The 21,653-nt window shown below is 40.3% G+C and overlaps 1 protein-coding gene across 2 annotated transcripts in view; it reads right to left on the reverse strand.

Moving 5' to 3' along the window:
* Positions 1-21,653, reverse strand: part of SMG6 (SMG6 nonsense mediated mRNA decay factor) — a 3,859,488-nt gene that overhangs the window by 34,926 nt on the left and 3,802,909 nt on the right. For both annotated transcript variants that reach the window (XM_044054377.1, XM_044054376.1), the window contains exon 18: positions 16,544-16,625. In XM_044054377.1, coding sequence (XP_043910312.1) covers positions 16,544-16,625 — 82 coding nt within the window. The remainder of the gene's footprint in view (positions 1-16,543; positions 16,626-21,653) is intronic.

Here is a 21,653-nt window from a genome sequence, read left to right on the forward strand (position 1 = left end):
TCAATCACAGGAAATATTAAAAATAACACAGATGGAAAGGTACAAACAGATGCAGAAAAACAATACTTAACAAGTCTCACAATGCTTTCCTAACTGATTTAAAGAATTACTGTTCCCTACTTCACTTACTAGAGCAAGGCAAGATGAAGTGGGTGAGTGATCCTTCTTTGTCAGGTTTCAAAAACAGACTGCCCTGAGACTTCAGTCTCATTTCAGCGCTGGATTACAGAATGATATGAAATACATCTGATCACCTGACTTCTAGTTCCCAAACTATCCCCTTTACTAGAAAATGAGCCAGAATCTTGCACATATGTGTTACCAAAGGCACACACAGAGCTTTGCTCAGATGTGTTACGGCATCTGGAAGCTATAACACCATTTCAAAAACTTCCACTCTTCCAAGGTAGCAATTAGCTCACCCCTAAGGACAATGCAGTAGGATTCCTAAGTCCTGGTTTTCACAGACATTGTCTCTGTCTGTAATCAGAACTGTAAGATACAGTCTTTATGGCCTAAACCAGGTAACTTAATTTCAGACAATTTTTCAAAGTTAGCTGGACTGAGAATTACCTCTTCTCTTCCAGTATCTTCTGTTACAATATATTAATTTCAGCAGTTACAATACAGTCTGACATACAGGTGCATTTCTTTGCTGTCCAGCAGGACCCACTGTTGGTACATTTTTTAACACATCCAGCTTTACAAACACATTTTCAACATACGCACCTGTACAAATCAGTTTGATATACAAATGACATATAATTCTTTACAAAACTCCAGCTAGCTATGCTGGCATACGTTACACATCCACTGCCCTACTTCTCCTGGCATAGTTGGCAATACCTCATACTACACTAAAATAGAAAGAAATGGCAGGATTATAAGAATGGGTAACAAGGACTGCTGACAGACAGGGTAAAACAGAGTCAACTTGGTCATCAGAAGCCCAACTGTGAGAATTTGACAGGGGGCAGATTGGAGGGAGGCTGCAACAGGCAAAAACCACAGAACATGGATCTATTATTATGGTGAGCACATAACTTTCATATCCAATGTTTATTTTCATCCACTTCAGCCATGGGACAAATTCCCAAGCTTATAGACCATCAAAGGAGGACATTCCTGAGGATGGTGCAACCAAAGCAAGAATGTGATCTAGACTGTTCATTAGGCTTGTAATGAGATACAAAGGTATGAACTACTGACCAAGTAAATGCTGCGCAAATATCATCAATAGGTAGTCTATTGGCAAAGGCTGTAGAAGTGGCCACTGCCCTTGTAAAATGAGCCTTCGGTTTAGACTAAGACAAACAACCCTTTGACTGCAAATGCAGTAAATGCATTTGGATAACATCTAGATAGAGTAACCTTAGCCACTATTTTGCCCAATCTAGGTTTTGAGAATGCCACAAGCAATTTATCTGATTTTCTGAATAGTTTGGTCCGATGAAGACAGAACCTAAGCTGGTGATGAACTTCTAGCATATGTACAATGTATGAGAGTTGTTTGAGAATCTTTGAAAAAAATGGTAGGTTTATTGACAGAATTAAATTTGATTCAGATGCCACCTTGGGAAGGAAACAGGCATCCGTTCTTAAAGAAACTCTGTCTTTACGAAAAACCAAATATGGCGGCTTGCAGGAAAGTGTTTGCGTCTCTGAAATCCACTTGGCTGAAAGAACTGCCAATTTAAAATTATCAAAGAGAGAGAATCTTCAAATCAATTGATGCTTCAAGTTCAAAGAGTGGTTGAGTCAATACCTGTAACATGATGGTAATGTCCCACAGAGGTACCAGGTCTCTGACAGGTGACTGTAGGAGAATGTAAGGCCTTCTTGAAGGGAATCTGACTCAAAGAAGCTAACGAGTTGCCATTCTGGCCTATGTGGAAACTTCAGATAGCTACCATTTGCACTTTGATAGTTGAATAACTGGAGCCACTGTGGAAAAGTTCTGACAGGAATTCTAAAATGGAATAAATAGGTGCAGAGAAAGGATCTAAACTCCTTGACATAGCACAAATGGAGACTCTCTTCCATTTGCTATGGTAAACTTTCAAAATGGTCTGTTTTTGAGGGGGTGATATGATCTGAACAAACAAAGAAGGCAGCTTGGTTTTCTGGCTAACATTAGAATTGGAGGAACAAAGCAGTTAACTTCATGGCTTTCTGGTCTAAAGGAGGCAGCCCAGACAGGTGTGTTAGTAGGTCTTAATAATGGTCCAGCATCCATGAAGGATGTTCTAGGAGAGACCAGAGGAAAGGAAACCATTAGTCAAAGCCAGAAATGAGCAATGAGGATAATCCTGCCCTTGCACATTCTTGCTTTCTGTACAAAATGTTTATCAAAGGCAATAGAGGAAAAACATAGAAGAGACCTGGGGGGCAAAATGTGGACTACAGCATCCTTTGCTGATTGATCCTTCAGAGGTATCAGGGCAAAGTAACTGCAGCACTTACTATTTAGGTGGGATGCAAACATGTCACCACAAGGTTGGCCCCCGTGACTGAAAATCAAAGTTGCCACTGCTGAATTGAAAGACCATTCATGAGGCATTAAGACAGATCTGCTCAATTTGTCCACAAGTACAATGGACGACCCCGGGATATGTGTTGCTATTAAAAAGTGGTGAAAAGACCTTGCCCATTGTCAGATTGTCACGGTTTCTCAATACAAGGGGGTAGGAGTGTGTTCCTCCCTGTTTGTGGATGTAAAACAAAAACATGAACTTTGAATCAAGCAACCGCAAAGGATGACCAGGAACCAGAAGTTCACTGCAATTAATTTATTAGTTTAGCGTTTTCATCCACAGGTATACATGACTTCATCAGAACAAAGCCAATAACGAACAGCCACATTATATAATCCTCACATCCCTCTAACTGGATGATGCAGTAACCAATACACAACCTTATAACAATCTACACCTTATTACTCACAAGTACACCACTTACATATATAAAGATAAAAATAGCACACACACACGTCTATATTTCTCTCAATATATTTAAAAACATTATATTAAAAAACAATTCTGTCTGAATAAAAACCATACTTACCGTAATTCAAACCCTGCATTAAGTTTTAAAACATTACTTATAAAACATTGCAGTTCCTTATATTCTAACATCCACCCCTGAATGTTTGCTGTACATGATCAATGGCAATGAATTTAAATCCATGTTCCATATTTCCCTTGATATGTCTAAATAATGCGTTATTCCTATCTTTTTTCTTTATGCTTTATATATGCTGGTATATCAGAGTCCTAAGACAACCTATTTTTTTCCGATGTAATATCCTGGACAATTTTGGCACAGGGACAGTTATATAACCCCCTTGGAGCTACAGTCCTACTTTCTCTTTAAATATATACTCCCATAGTTCTCCAACTCCACCAAATCCTGCTCAATTATATACTTACATTGGTTACAATAATGACATTTTTCCAGCCACTATGGGATCACTCTCTCTCTCTCCACCATGTTTTTAATACACAAATCTCTTTTATATACCACTCCAGGGACATTACCTACTGTGTTAGCCCAGTTATTGTTAATTTGGAAGAGACACCATTTTTTTCAATAATGTGCTTAATACCATAAAAGTCACTGTTGAATGTTAAAATCAACGCTCTATTAAACTTTTGTTCTGTATCTTCATGGTTTCCCTCCACAATGGGGCTAACCCCTTCTTTCTTCCTTAACAAAGGGACGAAGTACCCATTTCTTTTTTTAAACTCTACTTCTTGAAAAATTCCACCAAGGAAGCTATCAGGGTTAACCTCTCTTCCTAAACATATTCTTTAACACAGTACTTTGTGTTTCAAATTCAGTGTCCTCTGAAACCATCCTAGCTAATCTTACCACCTGTCCCTTTACTAGGGATTTCTTTTGGTGATATGGATGGCAGCTAGAAAAATGTAACAATGAATTTGAATATGTGGGCTTTCTGTAAATATTAGACTCAAACCTGGCTCTTTCCTTATTTTTCTTAATTGTAATGTCCAAGTAGTTAATACACTCACTAGACTTAGTCGTGGTAAATTTCAAAAAAGTAGTGGTCCCATGGAGGAAGTTAAAAAAATCCTCCAGTTTGTTTCTCTTATCAGTTCAAAATATAATTATATCATTCAAAAACCTCCCATAAAATGACCAAGACCCCCTGTACTCGGAATTCAATACATAGTTCAACTCCCAGTTAGGCTAGAACCATTTTTTTATACAAATGAAAACAAACCATACTGACATAACCTTAGTTGCAAACTTTATACATCACTTATAATCTACCCAATCATTGTCAGTCAAACATTACATAATTCATTCAAATCCTGCTTCTTTTAAACCTCATTCCTCCCCTGTATGTATTGTTCCCACAGTTCCCACTTCTCCTATGTAATTTACTTCTACCCATTTCTAAATATCCCAATTCCAGTTGTTTTAACTCTGTTACTATATTCACTACTTCTAGTACAGTTGGTTTACACTTTGATTTCCATTTTCTAGTACTGTATTTTTGGCAGCCACCATAATTAGAATCAGCAAGGCCTTACTATGTCTAGACAATTCTGATTATTATCACAGCTCAGAAAAATCATTTCCTTAGTTATATTAATTTGCTCACCTAGTGTCTCTGATAGAGTAGTCTGCAGGGAATCTTCAAAGTCTGCCAACTCATTACACTCCTAGAAAATATGTTCCCAAATACCTCTTTCTTCTCCATAACACCTCCAACATTTGCTGTCTACCTGAGGAAAAATTCTCTGGAATCAACTTAGACTACAAAAAATATCTGTGTACATATTTCCAAGCAAAAATCCTCAATCTTCTTGATTTTGTTGCTCTCTGAAATCCAGTAACATGGGCTAAATAATTACAAGCTCTAAGGGTGAAAGTTGTTGAAGCGTATGTCCAGTTCTCAAAATGACCCATAATCCTAGACTCCCTGTTAAAGGGACAGACCAAGGAACTTTCTTCTGATAGTTCCTTCTTTGTGGCTGCCACTACCACCAATGCATCCACCAGTGGAACTTTGCTCTGTTTCTGATCTTTAGGTGCTGCCAGAATCCTATCAGGTTTCTTAGGGATGGGCTCCACCATCACAGGTTCCTTCCATACCTGTTGTACCATCAAAGTAATGAGTGAGAAAATGGTTGGTATCATCCAAGACAAGGGTGAACTGGAACCAAAGGCCTCCAGGAACACAGAGAAGGGTTATTTGGTGGACCATTACCTCCCCCTCCTTCATTAATCTGAGGATCTCTACAAAGGTGACGTCTTCAGTAAGGATCTTGGGGAGCCTTCACCTTCATCCAAGTCTGTGTCTTCTGTGAAAGACTCTGGAGAACTGGAAAAGAGTCTAAGTGTTTCCACTTGTTGTGTGTTTTCTGTGAACCAGTTCCGGGGGCGATGATTGGAAGGTTTTGAATCAGACTGGGAGCCAATGTTAGCATGTAGACTGGAAAGCCTGTGGAATTAGCTCTCCTTGGCAAAAAGATGGGAAGTAGAAGATGATTCTTGCCTGGGATTGGATGGAACCAAACTAGATGGATGTGGTTTCTCCCTTGATATCAAAAGGTCCTGCTCAAAAACCTGGAAGGCTGAAGAAGCCTTCAGCTCCACCAGAGCCCTCCTGCCCACAGACAGAAAGGAAGTTCCAGAACCAAGAGGTCTCGACCCTGAGGCAGATTTCTGTCACTAGCTATTGAGAGCCGATGCACGGAGGGGAAGAGATGGCTCCAACAAATTCTGTGTTGACCCATCCCCTAGATCCACGGTGCTGAAGCTGGCTCACAGTCTCTTCCTGATCCAAATGTACTTAAAAGAGGAATGAAACCTATTGGAGTTGAAGTCACTTTTACTGTCAGCTTTGACAAAGGCACTCTGGGACATAATAGATCTGAGATAGCCGGGTCTGAGGGGTGGACAGGGACCAGATAATGAAGAGGAGGAGGGATAGTTGGTCCAGTCCTCAGTACTTTCCCAACTGAATCGGCATTCTGAGGAACTTTCTCAAAATCCTGTCAGCATCTTGTTCAGTCAGGTTTCTGGAAGACAAAGTCGACACCACCACGAAAAATGGTCACAAGTACCTTTGTTCTTGGAGGATCAGTGAGTGTAGACTAAAATTCTGAGGGTTCAGGGAGAACCAGGGCTGAGGAAGTGCCAGACAATTCTGAAGAACAGTTGGCTCCGAACTTTGTGGAACCTTGGGATCCAAACTGGATAACACAGTTGTACTTGGAGAGTACTTACAGGACTTCAAGAGTGTGATTTCTCCTTTTCGTTCATCTTATCTTTGTCTTTTAACTAGCTTTTTCTTTCTCGACCCCCTTCTCTTTCTTCTTGTCCTTGGGCCTCTTGTCTTTGCAGGGACAGGAGGCAGTTGAGGAAGTGGAAGGTACAGCACACACTGTCTGAAGGGGAAAGAGACCTTTCAGAATCGATTTATCCCTCCTAGTTTGAAGAGCCTGAGAGCTGAATGAATAGCAGGTCTGACACTGTGTATAAAGATGGGCAGTGCCCAAACATTAAACATGCAAGGAGTGTGGGTCTTAGGGAGGGAGCCTCTGACCACACTCCATGTATTTTTTAAACCTTGTCCATCAGCTATAACTTGTAACTCTAGGAAAAACACACACACACTCCCAAAGTTCAGAAGCATTGAACTGCTATGCAAATTACTACTATTATATTCACTAAATATATATATATATATATATATATATATATATATATATATATATATATATATATACTTGGATATATATCACTTTCTGCGACTAACCTAATCTACCTAAAGCTAAAGATAATGAACTTTGAAACTGCTACAACACTATCTAGAGAGAGAGGGGAGGAGGAATGCCAATAGCAAGATTAGCAAGTAGGAAACCACAAAAGGATATAGTAACTTTGAGCCCTCGTTGAAACAACTGAAATCTTCAGGTGTCAAATGAGACCTGAGGTAATGAGGTGAAGTTCAGGAAATTATGGGTAGGAGACAAGTAAGAGACCTGGAACTGAAGAACTTCAGAGTCGGTAACGAGGCTAGATCCAATTGGGTCCAACAACCAATAGCTGAAGTGAATGAAAATAGATTATGGATAAATAGACTGGTTTATGTTGCGCTCAAAGGTCTCCTGTGAAATTAAAAAGAAAAGTTTCAAAGATAAAAAAAATCTAAGGTCCATATTGAAGTCTCGAAGGAAGCTTTGGTTAAAGCTTCCAAATGAACTACATGTTCCAAGATAGTATGGGATCACTTCCAGAGGTGGGAGAGGTGGTCTGAAGTAGAAGGTGCCTTTTAAGAATGCCCTACTCACTGTGGTGGTTGCTAACCATGGAATGTGCAGGCCAAGTAGAAATCTGAGATAACACAGATTAGCCTATTAAATGACTGAGACAATTGAGCTTGACTGAGTCAGTCATACAAATAAGGATAGATGTGCATCTCCTACTGTCTACGAATGCCATTATGGCAGAAGGCACACAAATGGTGAACTCTCTAGGTAATGTTGCTAGACCAAATGGCAGCAAACCGAAAGTGCTACTTTCCCATTTCCCATTTGAAGCCTGAAAAATACCCTCTGGAATTAAAAACCAGGGCCATGTCAAAGCATCTTGCATGTACAGACTTGTTATCTAGACTCCCTGAAATAGAAGAGGAAGAACCAAATTTAATTTCTTGATTCTGGTGCTTGACTAGACTAGACAAATCTAAAAGGTGTCTTCCAAGTCCTAGTGCACCTCTCTGGGACTAGAAAAGTAATGGACATGCTACTCTTATGACTCTGACTTAACACATAGCATAAAGCAGGCTCTGTGCTGGTTAGCATCTCCTTTGGTGTCCTTGGAATATGCTGATAAAGGTGATTTGACAGAAATTTCTGTTTGTAAACTGACTATAAAATTAATTTCAAATACTTTTCTAATATAATGTTGTTTTAGTTCTATCTATAATGAAAAACACTGGTCCCAACTAAACGGGATGCCTGAATGGAAGTTAAATGAAAGCAAGACTGAACTGGCAGGAGTGCTGAAGGAATCAATGGAAAGAAATGTCTATCACTGGCTAAAAAAAAAAAAGTCTAGAAATCCTTCTGCCCTTAGACTGTGCTCTGTTTTTCCAGACTTCCAAGAGGCTCCTGGATCCCTGCTATACCTCCAAGATTTCTAAGACCGGCATCCTCAGAAAAAAAATAATCTGAACCTATTTTTCTACAAAAAAGGAAAATTTCTCATCCCTCCCTACCATACAAGAAGCATACAAAGAAATGTGCAATCTACCACACAAATGCCCTGTCTTACAATTTATGTCTAAGAAAAGTTGCTTTAGGATAGAAAGGCACTGGAAAATACGGAAGGGTATTGATTTGACTAAAATATTTTTAGGTTGTGGCTGCCCATTGAAAGATATCCTTGTTTGCCTTTTATCAGAGAAGAAAACAGCACATACAACTTTATATGTATGCTGATTCAGACATACGGGCAGGTTCAACATTTTCTTAATTTTACAATCTTGAGTATTCTACTTCAGACTCTAGCAACAGGAAAGTTGGGCACCTGTTCACATCAGTCAGCAACTGACCACAAACATGAAAAAGTACAGTTTTGTACCTACCATAAATGTAGATGTTCGAGTGTATACCCTGTTGCAGTCATCACACTTGGGGTTATCCTGTCGTCAGGCGGTCCCACAGTCGGCCTGAATTCCAAAGTCTTGGTCCGGCGTCGGTTGCTGTCGCTTCTTCCCTGACGTCAGTGCGCCAGGGGTATATAAGAGGCATCCAACGCCATTTTCTTCAGTTTTTCTTGCCCCAGATGTCAGGTGCCCCCCAAAAGGTGGTCAGTAGATAGTACCAATAATAAAAGTTTAGCACAAACAAAACATCCCTCCAGCTATAAGCAAATACACCACAAAGGTTGTATCAGATTTTAAGGTATTGAAAGGTTTTAGTTAGGTCAGAGGGGATGGAGGGAGGGTAACCTGGACTGAAGCAGGGTATACACTCGAACATCTACATTTATGGTAGGTACAAAACTGTACTATGTTCATCGTGTTACCCTGCTGCAGTCATCACACTTGGGTAGAATCCCAAAGCTAAGGATGGGGAGGTGGAGTCAAACAGGGTTAGAGGAGGCTAGAAGGCCCTGCAAAACTGCAGTGGCGAAGCCAGCTCTAGTCTTAGAGTAAAGTGGTAAGTGATAGTGTTTGGTGAAGGTGTGTACTGAACTCCCAAGTTGCAGCTTCCAGAATATCCTTGGTTGGCACCCCCCCTGAGGAAGGCTGTAGATGTAGCTGCTGCCCTGGTGGAGTGGGGTCTTATGCTAGCAGGAACTGGTTTCCCATGATGGGTGTAGCAAAAACGTATGCAATGTCCTATCCATTTGGAAATGGTCTGGTTTGAGATAGCCTTTCCTTGTGATGCTGTAGCATAGGATACAAAAAGCTGGTCAGATTTTCTGAAAACCTTAGTTTTATCCAAGTAGTAACGTGGTTGCCTGTGAATGTCCAAGGAGTGCAGGAGTCTTTCTCCTTTGTTCTGTGGATTTGGGAAGAAGGTGGGTAAATTGATGGTTTGATTTAGAGCCACACTGGATACCACCTTTGGCATAAAGGAGGGGTTAGTTTGTAGAGAAACTCTGTCTTGATGAAAAATGAGAAAAGGCTCTTCTGCCATTAGTGCCTGTAGCTCTGAGACTCTTCTGGCTGAAGTAATTGCTAGCAGCAGGACAGTCTTCCATGATATAAACTTTAAATCAGCTGAGAAAGCTGTCTCAAAAGGTGGCAGCGTAAGTTTTTCCAGAACAAAATTGAGGTCCCAAGTTGGTGTTGGCGCTCTCCTGGGAGGCCTAATGTTTTGGACCCCCTGAGGTACTGCCTTAGAAGTGGATGTGAAAATAAGGGAGGATACATGTTGAAGTGAGCTGAAATAGCTGAGGCATGGATTTTAATAGATGAAAAAGAAGGTCCTTTGTGTAACAACTCAGTTAAATATTGTAGAATCTGAGGTATGTCCGGCTGAAGGGTATTTTGGCCTTTACCTTGGTTCCAGGTGCAAAATCTTTTCCATTTGTCTGAGTAGGCTTTCCTGGTGCTGGGCCTCCTGGCCTCCAGAATGACATCCATAACAGCTTGTGAAAGAGGAGCTGGCTGGTTGCTTAGATGATTTGCCATGCAGCCAAATTTAAGGTTTTGAGCTGGCTGTGTAGAATCTGACTGTCTTGCTGTGTGAGCAGATGAGGAATTTGTGATAAAATCCATGGTGGGCCCTGGGTCATGTTCCTTAGTAGTGGGTATAAGTGCTGGCGTGGCCAGTCTGGGGCAATGAGTATCATTCGGGGTCTCTCCATCCTGACTTTCAGCAGCACCTTCGTGAGAAGGGGCAATGGAGGAAAGGCATATACTGTCAGCATTTTCCAACTGAATGAGTGCGCGTCCACTTTCCAAGCTTGATGGTGAAATGTCCTTGTGCAAAATTTTGATAGCTGGCTGGGCGCCCCCGTTTTTGAGTTACCATTGCAAATACTTGTGGATCCAGTTTCCACTCGTGGGGATCCATGATGTTTCTGCTTAGGTCGTCTGCCAATGTGTTCTTTTTTCCTGGCAGGAATTGAGCTTGTAATTGAACTTGGTAAGCCAGTGCTGTGTTCCACAAGGTCACTGCTTGCCTGCATAGAGGGTAGGAGTGTGTACCCCCTTGTTTGTTTATGTACCACATTACTGTGGTGTTGTCCATCCTTATTGTAAGTTGTCCTTGATGTAATAGATCCTTGAAGGCTGTCAGAGCTTTCTGTACAGCTAGCATTTCTTTTTGATTGATGTGCAGATTCCTTTGATCTGCAGTCCATATGTCTTGAACGCACCGTCCTGCCATGTGTGCCCCCCAGGCATAGTCCAATGCATCTGTTGTCATAGTTTGCCTGGCTGGGGGTAAGGTGAAAGGCTGACCCTTGTTGAAGTGACATGCCTGTGACCACCATAGAAACTCCTGTTGAAGGCAGGGAATGAGAGGTATCATTGTTTCCAAGCTGTGGCTGTGTTGAGTCCATACGCTTTTCAGGTACCATTGTAATTTCCTCATATGCAGTTTTGCAAATGGTATTAGTGGTATGCAAGATGCCATGAAGCCCAAGGCCTGCAGAATTTTTCTTGCAGGGAGTTGGGTCTTTGTTGCCATTATTTTGAAGTATTGAGTTAGTTGTAGTTGTTTTTCTGGCATCAGATAAGCCATCTGGGCCATTGTATTCAAGCTGGCACCCAGGAATGTCATATTTTGTGAGGGCACTAGTTTTGATTTCTTTTCATTTACTGTGTACCCTAGGCAACTTAGAAGGTGTTTTACAAAAGTCAGATGATGTAAGAGAATGTCCTTGCTTTCTGCTTGGATGAGGCAGTCGTCCAGGTATGGGTATATTTGAATTCCTCTTTGTCTGCAGTATGCAATTACTGGTACCAGGCATTTTGTGAAGACCCTGGGCGCAGTAGATAAGCCAAAGGGCAGTGCAGAGAATTGGTAATGGGTTGAACCTGCAATGAAACTGAGGTATCTTCTGCAATTTCCTCCTTGAGGTCCTACGTTACTAGCCAAGCTTTCTTGCCCAACATGGGAAGAAGCTGCTGTAGTGTTAGCATCTTGAATTTGGGTACTTGCAAGAAGGTGTTTAGAATTGAAAGGTCCAGAATGGGTCTCCAAGCATTGTCCTTTCTGGGGACTAGAAAGAGCCTTGAGTAAAATCCTTGGCCTTGCTCCTGTGAAGGCACCAGTTGAATGGCTCTCATGTCCATGAGAGCTGTAATTTGTTTTTGTGCCTCTGCCCATTGATTTTGTGGCAGGTTTGGCATTCCTTTTATCCTTGGCAAGGTGTGGAAATGGAATCTGTATCCTTGTGAGATAATGTCTAGGACCCATTTGTCCTTTGTGATGATGCGCCAGTTGTCTGTAAAAAATGCTAATTTTCCTCCCAAGGGAGCTGCCAAGAGAGTTTTGTTTGGCAGTTTGAGGTTTAAGTCATTGTGTTTGTATTCTAGTAGTTTGGGACCTGTCTTCTCCTCCCTTCTGTGTTGCAGTGCCCCATTGGCGAGGTTTGTAAGGGATTTGTGCTTGTCCTCTGCCCCTTGGGCATCTGTATTTACCCTCTGTGGTCTGTCAGAAGCTGGAAAGGACCAATTTTTTGTTGGCCAATTTCTGCTGAAGCGTGGGGGGTGTACCTGTAAGAAATCTTTGACCGTCTGCACAGATTTTGCCTTATCCTCCATTTTCTTTAAAACCTCTTCTGCTTTAACCCCAAATAAGACATCCTGCTGTAAGGGTGCGTCTAGTAACTTTGCTTTAACATGATCAGGCAGAGTTTGTTCCTTTAACCAAGCATGCCTACGTATAACAGACCCAGTAACAGCTGCTCTACAGGAAGCTTCCAAGGAATCAAATCCACATTGTAAAGTATGTTTGCCCACCTGTTCAGCTGCGTGCAACAGATCCTGCATTTCCTTGAATTCAGACTGTTGAGGGTGCGTGCTCATCTTTTGTTTTATTTGAGACATTAGGCATTGCTGGTATTTCAGCATGTAAAATTGACAATTTAGGGCTCTCATAGCTAGAGTAGTTGAGGTGTAAACCTTCTTCCCCCACCTATCTAGTGCTCTGGAGTCCCTTTCAGAGGGTACAGGATTTTTAGCCATAGAAGCCTTAGCCCATTTGGGACCCTATCAGATTGTCTCTGGGTCAGCAACAGGGCTTTTGTAAAGGAATTTGTGTGAGTCAGGCACTCTATAATATCTATCTGGTTTGGCTGGAGCAGGAGGCACAGAATCTGGATTTATACTAGATTCTAAGTAAACATCATCCACAATGTCTAAAACTGGAGGGATAGCAAGTGGTCTGTGCTGGGGGAGTAAAAGAAACTCTCGGAGCCTTTTCTTTGAGTCGGAGTAGTCCTGACCTTCCCAGTGGAAATGTTCCCTCATGGTATGGAAGGTTTCCCCAAAGGAATAGTCTTCAGGGGGAGAAGCTGAGGGAATGGGATCTTCAGCATCAGAATCTTCATAAGGGGGAAAGGAGTAATCCTGTTCCTCAGAAGAGCCTGAGGAAAAAGACACTTGATCAGAGGAGGCATAATCCTCCTCTTGTCTAGGCCTTTTGTCTGGGGGGGGGGGGGGGGTTGGGAACTCCTGATGAAAGAAATCAAATCTTCTGCCATTTGAAGCATCTGTTTCTTAGGCATGGGGCCTTGTACTGGAGACTGATGTGCAGTCTTTTTTGGTTTTAGAGGAGTCTTAAGCTTAGCATACCGATTTTATGGTGAGAGTAGTCGGTCTGAAGACACCTTCTGAAACCGAAGGTGTTTCCACAGCACCGGCTTCTCCTTCTGCAATGTTGTCGGTAGGGCCTAAAGAAAATGGCTGCGTCGGCCTAGAAGTCTCTGCTTGAGAATCCGAAGTGGTCTGGGGCTCCAGTTCTGCGGTTGCCAAGGGCTGCGTAGGCGCCTCACTGAAAACTGGAGAACCGGACACCAGCCCAGCCGAGGCCTCAGAATCTGGCTTGGATCTAGGCTGCCTGTCTTTATCTTTGCATTTTTTATGCACGCCGGTAGTCGGTTGCTCCGACGGCATAGTCTAATTAAATTTCCTACCCAAGTAGTGTCGTGCGAAATCAAAGCGTCGCTTTATAGTTCGCTTATTGAACCTAGCACAAAACCGACAACCAGTGATGTCATGGTCTGGGCCTAGGCAAGGTATACAATAAGAATTAAAGTCCTTATGAGGTATTTGCTTCCCACAAGAAATGCAATTGTTAACTTTTTCTGACATCGGACTGAGGCAAGAAAAGGTTCCCCAACGGGGTACTTAGCTTTGAAGACTTCGGACTGAAATTCGATTCGAAAATCTCAGGTGTCGGCCGACCGGCAATTGCGAACTGCTTCTGCTTCAGGCACCGCGCGGCAAGAAAGACTAAAGAAAATGGCGTTGGATACCTCTTATATACCCCTGGCGCACTGATGTCAGGGAAGAAGCGACAGCAACCGACGCCGGACCAAGACTTTGGAATTCAGGCTGACTGCAGGACCGCCTGACGGCAGGATAACCCCAAGTGTGATGACTGCAGCAGGGTAACACGATGAACATCAAGCTAATGCTTTCATAGTTATGCTAGTGGACCGAGCTCCAGTTTCAGCACACCACTTATGCACTACCCCTAGCTCAACTTTGACACTGAAATTACAAGTAAAAAGAAACAGTGTGGTCACCAGGCAAACGTATAAAAACATACTTTAATAAAATGAATGATAAACAGATAAGCGCTTTCGGTATACACCTTAATCATATCTACTAATGCAGGATACAATTACATAATTTAATCTAGACAACAACCAATCGATGTAAAACTTTCGACTTTAGCACCTTTAAAATAGGTTAAGGGGGACACTTTTATTTAAGCCTGGCGGCTTATCAGCTTGCAAATCTACTATCCAATTTACTTCAGCTATCTCAGGTTTACTTATGAAATCTACCCCTCTCATATTAAAATTAATTTTTTGTGACACCATGAACTCAAAGCTATGTGCAGGATTAACTTGTGTATGTTTTGCTAGGGCATTTGTTATATACCCTTTTTCGTATATCCCTAGCATGTTGAAGTATTCGTTCTTTAAAACATCTATTAGTTTTGCCTACATAAAAACATACACATTGTTTACATGTAGCAATATATATCAAATATGTGGTGTTACAATCAGAATATATAGATGGGCAAAAATAGTATTAAAAGTGGGGTGTCTAAAAACATTTTCTTTCTTAATAAAACTACAAGCCTTATAGTGTCCACACAGAAATGTCCCAATTCACTTGCCTCTATAAAATGTCTTGCAATTATTATTATTACATAACCTTTGCTTCAAATTCCTATCATTTTTAAATAAAAAAAAATGTGGCTGATCTCCTATTATACCCTTAAATATTTCATCTATAGTCAATAGCCTCTAATTATTTCTAATGATCTTACATATTTCTATATCACTAGTATAGGTCAGTGTTACTTTTGTGTAAATGGTCCTATTTCCATTTATATATATATATATATATATATATATATATATATATATATATATATATATACATATATATATATGCCGATTGTAAGACTAAATATTTGATATATATTGCTACATGTAAACAATGCGTAAGTTTCTATGTAGGCAAAACTAACAGATGCTTTAAAGAAAGAATACTTCAACATGTTAGGGATATTCGAAAAGGAAATATAAAAAATGCCCTAGCAAAACGTACACAAGCTAATCCTACACATAGCTTTGAGTTCACGGTGTTACAAAAAATTAACTTTAATATGGGGGGGGGGGGGGTTAACAAATAAAATTGAGATAGATGAAGTAAATTGGATAGTAGATTTGCAAGCTGATAAGCCACCAGGCTTAAATGGAAGCATCCTCCTTAAACCTTTTTTAAAGGGGCGGAGGTTGAAAGTTTTACACTGATTGGTTGTTGTCTAGTTTAAATTATGTAATTGTATCATGTGTTAATAGATCTGATGAAAGTGTATACTGAAAGCTTTTATTGTTTATCATTCATTTTATTAAAGTACGTTATTCTACTTTTGCATGGTGACCACATTGTTTTTTTTTACTTGTGCTTCACTGGTTGGTTTGCTAAACAGTCCAGGACTTTGGCGACTTCTCTTAGTTTTCTTGCTGTGGATGACACTGAAATTATGAAAAGTCAGAACCAAACTGCAACTCACAAAAATTACTGTGAAATCACATTTACAAAATAGAAGTGTAAAACAACTACTCAACAGTTTTATAGAAGTTTCCCCAAAATGACTACATTCAAAATTTCATACAAAAATTCTAAGCGTTATAACCTTGCACAATGATAAGTCAAAATGGATGGGGGAATTTGTTTTACATGAAAATGCATTTTAAAACCTATAATTATCTTCCGCAAATTATAAAATATAAAATACAAACTGCAAATAAATAAATAAATAACCAATAAAATAAACATCCATTTTACAGGAACAATGAAAGACGTGGATGGTACAGCTATTACTACATGCATAAGTATCATAAGGCACACACCTCAAAAAAAACCCTACATATGCTTTAATATCTCTATCATGCACACTACCTTATGCCTTACTACATATATATGGTACAGATAAATATATATATATATATATATATATATATATATATATATATATATATATATATATATATATATATATATATATACAGTTACTATGGTTTTGGTCAAGTGTTCCATTAGTCAACTGGCAAAATTATGCAGACTGCCACATTCAGTTACAAAGTTTTTAATCCATCTTGACATTGCAATAAATTTACTTAACTAAACCTTCTGTTATCAAATTATAAACCACTTTGGCGCACACTTGGTGGTCTGCAACAAGAACCCAAAAGATGTGCTGTAATTTCCTAAATGTGTATAGTTTTCAAAATGGAGACATTACGTAGTGACAAAGACAACTGACATATAGAAACAGAAATGGAAGTAGAAGGTTACCTTTTCGAGATGGCATGAAGTTCTTGGCCTTGTCCTTGCAGTAATGGAGGCAGCAGGACAGAATAAGATCATCATTATTACCCTGTAAAAGAAAGGGAATACAGCTGTTGATATTCTGTGAAAGGGGGAAATTGGCCAAGTTTTGCTTTCTATATGAAAATGGTTAAAGGTGATTGCCTGTCTCAAGTTTCTTAAAATTAACAACTTTTAATTAAATGTGCTTAAAATTTCATTTTGCATTTTACTGTGTTCAATTATTTGTTTCTTTAAATATTGTGATTATCTTCCTAAAACTTTGCTGACTGCTACAAATGGTTTTATAAGTACGTTCAGTAACCAGGTTAACAAAGGATAAATGCAGAAATCATGGTGAGTTTTTAATTATGGTTCTTATGATGAGATACAAACAGTGGAGAGCACTCTGGCTGTGCAGGGCTATAATGCCTTCCACACATTTAGGTCAGCTACAGCAGGACTGGGCGGGGGAGGTGGAAATGTCTCAATCTATATCCAGAAGAGAGACTCACACCAAGGCTGGAAGAGCAGCATGAAGCACTAAAGCTTCATGTCCAAATAACCATCAGAAAGGTCCTGTACCATATATTAACTAGTTATAAAACTCCCTCTATGAACACAAGAAAGCCACAACACCTATCTACTGTGTCTCTCGCTAGGTCAGGAAGAAACAGGCGAACGTTGTGGGTTCTTGTTCAAGCAGCTTTATTATATACAAACACATCATAAACAAAGCTAAGTAACTTGTAAACAAAGTAGCTATGCACATAGATGTTAACACTCAGGCTGCACCTTCAAAATGGCACTGAAACTAACACATGCTTTGAATTTATATGCACACACAGACTTTAGAAAAGCTTCTTAAATGTACATCACACGCTTGTTATTCTACATCCTCCCTCTTTGAGAAATGAGTCAGACAATTGTCACTGATATTAACAAATATGCAATTTACACAGAAATAATTTTCATCATGCAATTACACAAAGCTAGGTATATATATATATATATATATATAAATATACAACTATGTCCAAGTTGCTGCATATTTCACACTAGGCTTTCAAATTCGGCCACATCGTGTGACATAAAATGTGGGATCTGGATTAGCAACTGGGATTATCTCTGCTGACTGTTCAATCTTAGGAACTTTGGGATCATCTGCCAGGACAGTATTAGGAGTCAAGACACGTTCTGGGAGAGGAATATCATCTGGACTGCTCTGAGAGTTAGAGTCTTTATCACAGAAGCAATGCTGTGATATTGGTTCTGTTACAGGAAGATGTCTGCGATTTCTCCCTGGATTTAACAAAATAGGACCTCGTCTCTGCACATACTTGTTACCTGACCAATCCAGTCGAAACCCTTTGCTGTTTGTATTCTCACTCTTGCTCCTTTTTTCAATGAACGAAGAAATCTGCTTGATTTGTCACAGCTAGACTTTTGAAAGGAATGCTTTTTAAATAACTGGGCTCTAATGGCTTTGTTGTTTTTAGCTTTAGGCCTCAATAAACAAGAACTGATAGACAATGTTGTTCTGGTTTACCTGGATAGAAGTCTCTGAGCAGGTAAGCCAAGTATATCGTCATAGGGTATGCTTCCAAGATTGAGTAAATTCAAAAAACATCAGTATCATCATGCTTTGACTTCTCAGGTAATTGCTTTGCACTCTGCACTGCACTTTCAGCAAGTCCATTTCATTGCAGATATTCTGGACTACTAGTAACATGTACGAAGTTCCACTATCCTGCTAATTTCTGAAACAACTGACTGGTAAATTGGATACCATTATCAGAGATTAATTTCTGTGGACTGGCATGGACTGAAAAATGGCGTTTCAACTTAGCAATGACTGTAGTAGAAGTTAGATTAGGTAGTAGATCAATCTCAAACCAGTTTGAATAAGAGTCTACCAGTACTAAGTAATGTTCCACTCGAATATGTCAGTAGCTACTACTGACCAAGGTAGTTTAGAGATTTGACTTAGATGAGGTGGTCTCTTTGCAAATGCAGTTTAGTGAATGATAAACAGATAAGTGCTTTCGGTATACACCTTAATCATATCTACTAATGCAGGATACAATTACATAATTTAAACTAGACAACAACCAATCAATGTAAAACTTTCAACTTTAGCCCCTTTAAAATAGGTTAAGGGGGACGCTCCCATTTAAGCCTGGCGGCTTATCAGCTTGCAAATCTACTATCCAATTTACTTCAGCTATCTCAGTTTTATTTATTAAATCTACCCCTCTCATATTAAAATTAATTTTTTGTGACACCATGAACTCAAAGCTATGTGCAGGATTAGCTTGTGTATGTTTTGCTAGGGCATTTGTTATATACCCTTCTTCGTATATCCCTACTGAACAGGGTGAAAGAACTCTATCAACGTCTTTTGTTAGAGAAGTCCAAAACACAAGTTGTCTTGTCCTTCTCTTAGTAGATTTGGAACCTGGCTGACCACGATGCAAAATCTGGATATACTCTTGTTGTAAGAAAGCAAGAACAACAATAGTAGGACCTTTAAAAATAGTGCCATCTTCCATCAACAACTCATCTCTATAAGGAAAGTAAGGTTTCACATTGGGTGGTACACTAGATTGCTTTGACGGCCATCCAGCACTGATGTAGTGATTGAGCTTTTGCAAAACTGGATCAGTCATTGTATGATCTTGTAGCTTATCAAGTCTTGCGTTGGAAAACTTATGCACTTCCATGACATTAAAGTCGAAATTCTCTGCGTCAAGCTGTTCTGTTGAACTTCTGGGCAATCTGGATAAGGTATCAGACAGATAAAGAAGTTTGCCATTCATACAGACCATTTTAAAGTTGTACTTCTGTGATTTAGATATCATTCTTTGTAATCTTGCTGGAGCTGAATGCATCTGCTTCTTTAAAACAGTAACCAAAGGTTGATGATCAGTTTCAATCTGGATATCCCAGCCATGGATATAATCATGAAACTTGGAACATATAAACACTATTGCCAAAAGTTCCTTCTCAAGTTGAGCATACTGCATCTCAGTCTGGGTAAATGTTCTAGATGCATAGGCTACAGGCTTGGAGAATAACTACCTCTAACTCAAATTTTGAAGCATCGCAGGAAAGAGTTACTGGTTTGTTGAAATCATAGTACCTTAATGTTGGTGGGGTAGCAATTTTCTACTTAACAACTTCAAATGCTTTCTGGTGCTGTTCTAGCCATGACCATAGGTTCATAGGTAGGTACTAGGCTATCAGCCCTGGGGCCTATATAAGTCTAGCCAAAAAAGTTCCCTGGCTTTTGCCACCCAAGATAATTATTTTCCTGTGCCCCTGTCAAGCAGTGCCGCAGAAGTGATCCCCGGGGTGAATTTTCTATTTTCCATCCAGTCAAGATTTTTCTTAAAAAGGGCCAATGAGGAGCTTTGACATGAACGGGTAGTTTGTTCCAGAGTATGAGAAGTCTCTGCGACAGGAATCTATCCCTCCAGCATGTTCTGTTTATTGTGGTGACAAGGTTTAGGTCCCCGGAGCATGGGGTTCAGACAGATTGGGATTTCTTTAAGTGTAGCATGTCCAACAGCTCTGGGTTTGACATAGCTTTGTATGTTAGGCAGAGATCACTTCTGAATAGGCGATATGCGATGGAGTAGAGCTGGAGTTTTTTGAGACAGTCTGCTTATGGCATCTGTTTGAGGCCAGTATTGCTCTTAGTGAGGTATTTCTGTGGTCTTTTCAATTGTAGGTATCTTGTGAGATACATGCCAAATGGGTCATTGTACTCTATAATGGGTCGGATGAGAGATGAGTAGTGAGGAACAATGACCTCCTATTTTTTTTTTTTATTAGAGGAGAACCCTCTTGTGATGAGGTGTGCCTTGTAGATGGATTTTCTGACTGCTGTGGTTATGTGGTTATCAAAGGAGAGACTACTGTCCACCTGTGTCTCGAGGTCTCTTATCACACTTTCAATGTTTAGTGAGCTACCATCTATGTTGTAGTTCATGGATACCGAGTTTTTCCCAAAGGAGGATGACAATGCACTTCTTGGCATTGAGTTTGACGCCATGACTTTGACACCAAGCATCTGTCTCTGTGAGGCCCTTTTGTAGAATGTCTACATCATTAGGTGATTTTATTATGGCTCCTAGTTTGCATCATCTTTGAACTTTGTTAGCCAAAGACCTTCTGTGTTGGCCTGCACTTCAGAGAAGTAGATGCTGAACAGGAGAGGACCCAGGACCGAACTCTGTGGTACTCCACTCGTCACTGGTCTGAAGTCGGACTTGCAGTCAGGTACTTTTACTGTGTGGGTTCTGTCAGTGAGCCAGTTGGCCACTCATCTTGTGACATAGAGATTTATGCCCAGTTTAGTGAGTTTATCTGTAATTCCAGAGTGGGGGATGGTATCGAAAGCCTTGGTGAGGTCAAGATAGGTTGTGTGTACTACCTTGTCCTCATCTATGGCCCTAGTGACTGCTTCAAAGAAGTCAATCAGGTTTAGTAGACATGATCTACCTTTTACAAACCCAAACTGAGTGGGGTCCAGGGTTTGGAGGTTATCTATGTCTTTGTTTATAAGCTCCAAGATGATATGTTCCATGGTCTTGCAGACCAGGCTCATCAGGCTAATGGGGCGGTAGTTTCCGGGGTACGTGGAGGCATCCCCTTTGTGGAGTGGGATAACTGTCACTGTGCGCAGTTCAGTAGGCACATAGCCTGAGGTGAGGCTATGATTGAACACAGTACTTAGGTGGGGCGCCAGTTCATTCTGTAGTTCGTGCAGTATGCAGCCTGGGATGTTGTCTGGTCTCATGGATGCTGTGTTCTTGGCTTTGCAGAGTGCGGTCTTTACTTGTTCATCCATAATTACAGGGGTTTTGCATGACATAGCTGTAGAATGCTTTGTGGTTGTCTTTGGAATCAGTAGTGATTTTATCTTCATAACTGGCTTTGAGAATTTTATGAGGGATCTCAGCTTCTTGCTGAGGCTGACCAGGGAGTTCCTCCAATCTTAGAATTTTACTCTTTTTTGCAACAGCTTCTTCCTTCTGTTGTAGAGTTTGTTTATGGCAGGGGACCACCAGATTGGCTTCCTTTTTCTGGAGGA

Source organism: Protopterus annectens, chromosome 13.part0 (genome assembly GCF_019279795.1).
Source record: "Protopterus annectens isolate FY-2018-M chromosome 13.part0, PAN1.0, whole genome shotgun sequence".
Taxonomy (NCBI): domain Eukaryota; kingdom Metazoa; phylum Chordata; order Ceratodontiformes; family Protopteridae; genus Protopterus; species Protopterus annectens.